The following is a 9,562-nucleotide window of genomic DNA, read 5'->3' as shown; positions in this document are numbered from 1 at the left end:
GTTTTCTTGGGATTTAAATTGACTATTCCCCTTTTGATATGATGCAGAATTGACTCCAAGCTGCCCAAACCTAAAATGACGACAGATCTCAGCACCCTGCTTAATACACTTAATAACAGGTCTTCTCCTAAGATCTGTTGCCTTTTGTCTATACCAAAGATTACAACTGTTAATTTGTGCAAATAATGTCAAATAATGTAGTAAATATTAACATTGTAAGCAAATTAAAGCAAGGCTTTCTTTAAAATTATGTTAAAAGGAAGTTTTGAAAGCCTTGAACTCCAAAACGTAGACATGAATTAAAATAAAGATACAGGACCTAAATTAGTGGTGAAGTTACTTTTGGAAAAAAGATTCTTCATTTGGCTAAAAATAAAAGTTTGAATTAAAAAATACGTCTCAATGTTTAAGTTTTTACAATTTCTTTTTTAAGGAAGTATTTGGAGGACATGAACTGGAAGGGCTGTTTTTTTTTTTTTTGCCAAACAACTTTCATCAGTTTTCAGATGATATTGTGTTGGTGGTTGCCCAGTATTATTGATCAACTATTATAACAAACCTCAGTCTGTACTGTTTTTTGTTAGTAGGCACATGGAAGTAAAAATCCTAATTATCTATTTCCCAATTTAGAATAGCATTTGAGTCAAGGGGATGCTTTTGAGCTTAAAATGATTGACTAACTAACAAATAATCCTGAGATAAAAACTGCGGTTCTGTGGCAGGCAGATGGGTGTAATTCCAGGAAGAGTGCAGATGTAATTGATGACACTGTTATTGAATTGTGTGGTCCTGGTATGGTGCATGCTGGACTCCTGGTGTGGATGACATTTAAACTGAATAAATGATGTTATGATTGACTGAGAATCATCAGAGCTGTAATCATCACACATCCATCTCTCAAGCGAACAGCTCATCTCAGTCTGCAAAAATAATGGAGACTTATTACAATGACAGGTCCAAAACCTTCCAGAGTTACTACATTTGTGACCCTCATTTGTTGGTGAGCTAGAGGCCAGAGATCAGGCCACAGAAAACTCTGTAACCTTGCATGAATTATTTGCAGGTGGGTACGTCAGTTTAAATGAAATACATAATAAAAATTCGCAAATGGCTCAGTGAGTAAAATCACTGTCTAACCTGTTTAAAAAATGACTTTTAGTGTAAACAAGAACAACTGCAGTCTTAAAACTTGAATGAATCATACATTTACACAACTGTTAATAAAAAGTGAAGTCTTTTAAAAAAAGTTTTACACTCTTAAAATTTGATTAATGTAAATTTTTTAATGCATTTAGTCAGTCTACTGTCATTACACACATTATCACTGAAAGAGCACAGGGGTGCCACAAAGGCACAAAAACTTCACACATGTAATAGTTTGGTTAAAAAAAAAAGAAAAAAAAAGCGTTTTAACAACTTTATGTTTCTAACAAATTGTTGAGATCTAGAAATTGTTCTTGGCATCATCACACTGTGAAAGACAGTTCATTTTACATTAGGAGCCATATGTTTGACACCCATTCTCTAAACCTTTTTTGTCCTCACAACTGCATTGTTATATTAGGCCCACAAAAATAATGAAATAAATAATTCCTCAGAACATGAAAATGTTCCTGGATGCATGCCACTGCACTTATTTCCAACAGACAACAAAATATGCAGTTCCAGAAAAGGTGAACCCATGTGAACTTGACAGGGTAAGCTAAGCAATCTAAGAAAACTTGATCTACAATCAAGAGGCAATTTCATGATTGGAGATATGTATAGGATTTATCACAAAGTGCAAACGCCTGGTTACACTCAAGAAGGACAGTTTGACCTTTGTCAGAAAGCATCTAAATGAGTGCACAGTTTGGACAAAAATATATGTACAGAAGAAAAACTTGTAGCAGAATGGCAGGAGGAGCAAAGCATAGAGACAGAGGGAAACAACTCATGATCTGCAGCATACCACATTAACTTTCATATCATCTGGCGAACTTATGGCATGGGCATTTATGGCAGTGGAACTGTGTTTCTATTGATAATGTGAATGCTGCTGTTTGTAGCAGGGTTAATTGTGAAGTGCATAGGACTATATTCTCTACTCAGATTCAGCCCATTACTGCAAAAAATATTGATTGGATATAACTATGCAGTGCAAATGGATAACGATGCACAGCATACTGCAAAGGTAACCCAAGAGTTTCTCAAGGTAAAAAAGCCCCTGGATATTCTATGGGATCTGCCAGGTCAGTCTTTTTAATTTTTAATTTTCTTTGTTGTAAAGCACTTTGTGATTTTTATCTGCGAAAAGCGCTATATAAATAAATTTTACTTACTGATAGGTGTGGATAACATTTTTTTTAGATAAATATATGAAAGCATCATTTAAAATTGTGCATTTATGAGGTCAGAGACTGATGTTGGGGGTCTCTTTTATCTAAAACTCATGCCAGATGAAAAAAAAAGATACTGGTTTAAGGAGAATTACCTTTGTGAAAACAAATTCTGAATCTTTTGGATGGGATTTACTGAGGCAGGCAACTTCAGATAAAGTGTTTTCAAACTCTTGATTTTACACATGAACATCAGAATTGTCTGAATCCACTTGCTCTACGTTACTGCTTAATCACCTACTGTAATCCATCAAAAAAAGCTATACAATACACATGGAATTTATTAAAAGAAGACTCACTTTTCATGTGTCTTTTAAAAGACAAGAGAGGGTAACAAAACAATTTTAAAGACTGTGGTCATTGACATAAAGGCCAGTTTGCACAATATGACACAGCAACCTCAAGCCTGAAAAGGCTCTCTCATTTAAACTATAGAATCCAATAAAAACTATGTAGATGTTTGATATTGTGACTGTGAGTAGTCAGTTATTCCAGCGATGTTTAATTGTTCAAGATAGCTGTTCAAGCAGTGAACAGTCTGAAAATGATGCTTGAATTCTTCCTGATTCAATTTGTGGACATCAGTTTTAAACCAATGCCAGCAGATTTTTGAAGGGATATCAGATATCATCCATCCATCCATCCATCCATCCACCTTCATCCTCTGTTACTTCTCTGGATCTGGGTCACAGGGACAGCAGTCTAAGCAGTCTAAGCACAGATACCCAGACCCTCCCCCTAGCCACCATCTAGACACATAATCGCTCCAGTGTATAGTATATAGATAGTCCAGACATCCTGGTCTGATATCTGAACCACATCAACTGGCTCTTTGAAATGTGGAGGTACAGCAGCTCTGAGCCCCTCACAATTAACCAAAATCTTTGTCCTCTCTCTAACCGTGAACGTGACACCCTTCAGAGGAAGTTCATTTCTGTACATTGTATCCAAGATTATATTCTTTCTGGTAGTATCTGTAGTTTGTGGCTATAGTTGAGGGTAAGAATGCATTGTTTAGTAATTTGACAGCTTTGCCTTAACGCTCAGCTCTTTCTTTATCACAACAGACCGATAGAGCAGCGAGATTACATCAGATGCTATTCCAGCCTGTCTGTCAATCTCCTGCGCCACTCTCCCCCTGCCCATGAACAAGACCACAAGTTACTGCAACTCATCAAATTCAGCTGATCAAGAGACCAGCTAGGAATTCTGTAAATAACCAATACTGATGACCCTTCCTTTGTGCCTCATCCATCAGCTTGAGCTGCTCTGGGGTTAAATATTATCTCCTTGCTCCTAAAGGCATAGTTACCCACAGCAATTGTATATTATAAACATATTGCCTATCTGCAATTGCTTCCTGTCCCTTCAACTCACCCACACAGTCCGACTTATGTTGCACTGCATCATGGGGAGTTGTCTCCCACAACTCCCCATGATGCAGTGATCTCCCTTCATGAAAGGGAAATTGCTGAGCAATTATTGACTCTAATGATCACATGCCTACAAAAAGCTGCTGTTAATATAGTTTTTCCTGCTCTTGTTGTGTGAAAAGTTCATGTTTTTGCTTTTCCTGCTGTTAATGTTGTAATGACGGTTTCTCCTTTGAGTACATCGAGCAGCAGGACACTAACATGGCAAACAAACTGCCTAATAAATGTTGGCTTTGGCAATACAGTTGGCTGGTTTGGAAGAAGAGTACTGCATGGCCCTGCATCTGCTTCAGAAAGCTACCAACTGCTCCTCCCTCCTCTGTAGCAGGGATGTAGTATTTGTTTAACTGGGCTACAAACATTGTTCTAATATGCCTATAAATAGCAACTTCGGCCTGTCTGTCTGGTCTGGTTGCTGGATTCCTAAACTGAATGCATATCTCTGAATCCTGTTCTAGGTGTATAAGCCATGGCTGACTGCAAAATAAAAAAAAAAAATACATAAAAAATGAAAAATTGTAGAAAAAACAAATTGATAAATTCAGGATATGACACAAATTTAGGATAACTATCACAGCAGTGTCGTTGTGTGAGGCTTAGGTTTCTTGTTTTTTATTCTTAGTTAATATAGTTGAACATTAGTTAATTTTAATTTTTTGTGTTGTTTTATTGTTTCAGAGTTTTTTGTGATTGAAAATTTGTTAGTATTCATACCTGTATGAGTCTCCTTTGATTACTTCCTGTTTTATTTTGAAGGACAGCTCTCTTACATGTCCTATGTTAGGTTTTCTCCACCAAAATTGGACAACAGAAGGTTGTAAAAACATTTTCTCAGTTTCTGCTGTAACCTTGTTGTTAAATAACTCCCTGATTACTGTGAAAACTTGATTAAAAAATGAATAGTCTTTAATGAGATAAAGCTTTCTCATGCAATTCTGTGAACGTAATATTTGTATTAATATTACCAAACACCAACAATAACACATGTATACATTCACCAGGCACTGTTTTTTAAGGGTAAAATGCAACAACAATGTAATTAATATTACAAACAAAATAATATGCATTATAGGTTATTTGTAGAAATTCACATTCACATAAATGTTTGGGATGAATAATTTGCTGAAGCAGCTGCCTTTCATACGAGGTATAAAAGTCATGTAGACTGTAGTAAATCTGTTTACTGACTCAAGATGCTGGCACTGTGATATGTGCCTGTCATTTTATCACTATTGAAGTGGTTTGTGTAATACCACTGTAGCAGGGTGGATAGGATTTCTGGTCAATGGCCTGTAGCCTGTGTTGGACTTTTCGTCTCTGATTTGATGTGATGGGGTGTTTCCTTTTGTCTGTTTTTCTCAGATTGCGATTTTGTCTTGCGACAGAAGCAGATGACATTGAAGAAGCGGCAGTGGCATGTTGCACACGGGTCACAGCAACCGGACTGAGGCAAACAGCTTTGAGCGAGCTGGGAGCATTTGATCTTCACAGGATTTGGCCTCACTTTAGCAGGAGGACAAATCTCATTTTGAGCAGCAGGAGCGCCTCTGGGCTTCTGTGAGGTGGGGAGAAAAACAAAACAGATGGCGAGAGCATCAGAAAAGCCATCTGACTCTTCTGGATCCTTATAGTAATACTGCCTCCAAACACTGAAAGCTTTGACTGTGGGTACCCACAGCACACAGTAAATGCTAAAATTTTTGACCATTTTAAGGATTGATTGACATCATGTATGACTAAAACATGAACATGCAGGCCCCCAAAGATGTATAGGTTTTGTTAGACTTACAGATTAACAGCACAGATCTTGAACTTACTGGCACAAGAATCCTCTGTCGTTCATAATGTCCTCTCCTGGCAAACAGTGGCCTCACCCTGATTTCATTCGTAGACCCTGTTGAAACAACATCAAACTATTTTCTTACTTAAGAAGATCAACACATACTGTGACCCCATGCTTTTCAAACCTTCTCTTTACTTTCCTGTTTTGAGGGTTGTCTCATTTTTGCCCCTGTAGTGCACCTGTTGTTAATTTCCTTAACACCAAATCAGCAAAAACTGATGAACAATGCCCCTCTGCTACTTAACTCAACACATCAATATCCCCAAAGTTTAACAGACTTGATGCTGAACTCCAATCAACAAACGTTTCTTTAAATTGTTGATTTTTTAAAGTTCTGAATCAGGAAAAAGGCAAATTTTTTGTTCAGAAAAGAGTAAAATAATACAATAGAATTAAAATGTACGCACATAAATGAAAGTACAACTTCTAGAGTTTGTTTCATGTCACACAAAGTGCATTTTTATAATCATTTGTTTAAGTCACGAAGCACTGGCGCAGCAAAATTACTGTTCTGTTCTATAACTTATTAACGGCAAAGCTACAGATGAGGATTAGGGCGCCTCGGGAAAAAATATATCAACATAGAAAATAAATCTGGTTTTATTAATATCATATGAGATAAAAAAAATATTCTGTAAATTTGTTTTAATCCATGTAATTTGTCACCTCTTTGGCCACCAGAGGGCCTCAATGTGATCCTCTAAGTTAGACGTCTAAATCTTTTTCCCACTGAAGAGCTGCAAATCATCTCCGATTTATTTAATTAGACACACACGCACAAGATATCTGGATACCCAAGAGCTGAGCAGGCAGGCCCATAAATTCCTCTAAAACTGTAACTGAAAACATTGGCCCGAGGTCACATATCTGAGACTGCTGAAAAAATGTAAAACGGTTCACACCAGGGGTATATGACAGTGCATGAATGTATACTGGTATAGAGACAGGTCAACTCTCAATTTGCAGCTCATATAATTTTATGGCAGTAATAAATCACTCCTCAAATAGATGAGACAAGATTTGCCTAGACACTGGCGGATCTCTATAGATAAGCAGCCGCAGCAACCTCACACCCTGCTTAGCAGGAAACTCTGAGACTGACAAGGTGATTTATTTTCCCACAAGCTGTCAGTTCTAGACAGGTGATAGAGGTGCCCGGAGCTTTCACTGCCGCGTGTGTTCCCCTTCTTATGTGAAATCCTGATTTATGTTGTAATAACATGAATAATAACACGGATATAAAATGTATACCCCCCCCCCCCCAAAAAAAGAAAAAAAAGCTCTAACCACTAGATATTAAAACTTGACCAATCAGCAGGAAATTGCGCAAACGAGATTATTATTATTATTGTTATTATTATTGAAGACTCCCATAAAGTGTTGTCATGTTGATATACGCTTTCATAGGTGATGCCAGCTGTACCGTTATGCGCTACGAGGAGCATTGGGCCTCCTCCTCTGCGGCTCATGTTGTGCTGATGAATCAGGAGATGCCTGACGTTTTATGGTCACCCTTTAAACTCTTTAAGTGGAAAACGTTTGGTGGTGCTTTGATCCCCGACTGTAATCCTAGCAGAGCGCACTTCTGCAGTTAACAGTAAGACTTGTCTAACTTTGCTAAAATTACACAGCAGTAAATCTGAACGCACATAAATCAGTCACAATAAAAAGATAGCGAACTCAAATACTCTAACTTTAAACACTTGTAAATCTGACCTAAGTGATATATCAGAAAGTGACACGTCCCCACTGCTACTGGGCTAAATATGCTTGTCATGCTCTTTGCTGCTTTAACTACGTGCAGACAATTGAATTTTTACATATTCCAGTCAGCTTTGGAGTGTGTGGAAATACAGCACAGAAGTGGTGGTGGGTAAACGTTTGATCGCACTGTGTGTAGGATAACGTATTCAGTGCCATTTCATATACAGACATGGGCCAAGGTGTCGTTTACAGAGGAGGCTCGGAGAGCAAGAGCAGTCACATATAAAGTGAATGCTTTTTACAGCCTTTAAAGCAGGCAAGGGCAATTTATTTTCCCAATGGGCAATGAAACGAAAGTACTATCAGATTTTGTTCCACTGTGCAATACCAGTGGTATACTCAAGTAGAATTTTCACGTATCTGGAGGGCCACATCAATCAGCTGAACTCAGTTTGCGCAATATTATTATTTTTATCTCTTTATATGTTTATAAAGGCCCCGGTTTCTCACGTGGGCCACTGGGAAAATTAATTTCCCACCTCTGCTTTACTAAAGGCTGTTTTGACTTCAGGGATGAACACACCCAAAAAGATAGAAAGACACAAATGTTCTGTTCTGTTCGTGAAACTTTGTGCTAGATTCCACCACCATTTGTAACACATTTATGTCACAAATGAGGCATCAAAATGAACCCAACAGCTGTCCTATGTCCTTTAAGCACTCCCAGGACTCACACTAAATTTTAATTTCAGCAACGCCATTTTTTTCTTATCAATTCATCCTGACAAATCACATTTAAACCATCCCCAGCTTTACTCTGAGACTGTTTAAGCGCACCTTTAAACAACAGCAGCGTGATATAAAGGTGGCCACTTAAGGTGGTATTACGTCAGTCCTACTATACTTTTTGTCCCTCACCCTGTACAGCAGACTTGTGCAATTCTTTTTAAAAAAAGAAATCTCATTTTATTTTGTGTTATTATTTTTATTTTTATAATAGCCAAAAACGAAGTTATCAGTTTTATTACTTTAATGAGGTTCAGCCATTATTACAGTCTGCTGTTTCTGCTGGTTTGTAAACCAGCAGCGACCTCGTGGTAAACTATAACGTGTTATCCCACGCACTCACCTGTGCCGTGAGAGGCCTTCCTCAGCGGCACATCCCCGCGGGCAGCGGCTTCACGATCGTTGATTCGACGACTTCCGAAGGCCAGCTGCACAATGCACAGGCACAGCAGTGCCAGCTTCATCCCGACTCTAAGCAGCTCCCTCTTACCGATGACACACAGGACCCCTGACGGGAAAGGCCTTCCTTGTGTTGTGATGCCAGCTGAAGCCTTTAAACCCAACCTGTTACTTAGCTGGCCTGTTCTCTGTGTCCGCTTCTCACGCCTCTCCAACTTTAATATATTAAAGAGGCAGGCTCACACACGCATGGTACACACCCCTCTTTGTCTCAACGCCTCCAAATCACAGTGACCGACAGGGTAGCGTCCTTTATTCACTTTAAACAAATAGATTTGTTCTGCCTTTATAAAAAAAAAAAAATTAAATAACGGCTCTTACACAAATAGAAAAATTATTTATTGGCCACTTCACAACATAAAGAGAGCAGATTTATTCATGCACATGTAACAGGATGAAATGTTGCTCCTAATAATCTGAAAGAAGTTACTAGTGTGTCTTTATTTAGATGTTATCTGAAGTCCAAGTGCTGAATGTAGAGAACATGATTAAGCGTCTGCGGCAGAACACAGACTGGCAACCTGTGTTGGATGTTTTTATGTGATAATTCTGTCCATGTGGAATTTATCTAATTGTGTTCTTGTTGCCTTCCCCTGAAGCCTTGGGACAAGATCGAGGATATAAATTTAACATGGTGATATGTTCATGGGTGGAATTTGAAGCTTTTATCGCTTTTGTTAAGTTTTATTAACTGTAGCTCAAGTCAAAATGCTTAGATTTTATTTACAGAACATGTCAGAACTTGTGTTTGCATTTTGAAAGTGATACAATGAGCTGGATGAATGCAGTGAAGGCAGCACATTAAATGAAGCTTTTAGTGTAAAGAAAATGTTAAAACTTCTTCGGTGAACCTTGCCTTTTGTAGTTTGAAGAAAGCACACATGATGGGAACCTGCAATCTGACACTGTGCATGACATTCAATTATTATACAACACTTGATGAAGGAAGAAAGTTCAGT

The 9,562-nt window shown here is 38.1% G+C and overlaps 1 protein-coding gene across 1 annotated transcript; it reads right to left on the bottom strand.

Moving 5' to 3' along the window:
- Nucleotides 1–5,093: 5,093 nt before the first annotated feature.
- Nucleotides 5,094–8,608, bottom strand: LOC134634082 (agouti-related protein-like). Its single transcript, XM_063483139.1, has 3 exons — nt 8,488–8,608; nt 5,629–5,705; nt 5,094–5,366 (listed from the first exon to the last, which is right to left on the bottom strand). Exons 1-3 carry the CDS (start codon nt 8,606–8,608, stop codon nt 5,094–5,096), a joined length of 471 nt encoding a protein of 156 aa, XP_063339209.1.
- Nucleotides 8,609–9,562: the final 954 nt, after the last annotated feature.

The sequence above is a fragment of the Pelmatolapia mariae genome, linkage group LG9 (assembly GCF_036321145.2).
Source record: "Pelmatolapia mariae isolate MD_Pm_ZW linkage group LG9, Pm_UMD_F_2, whole genome shotgun sequence".
NCBI classification, from domain to species: domain Eukaryota; kingdom Metazoa; phylum Chordata; class Actinopteri; order Cichliformes; family Cichlidae; genus Pelmatolapia; species Pelmatolapia mariae.
The sequence above is the reverse complement of the archived record's forward strand: the minus strand, read 5'-3'. Positions and strand labels throughout refer to the sequence as shown.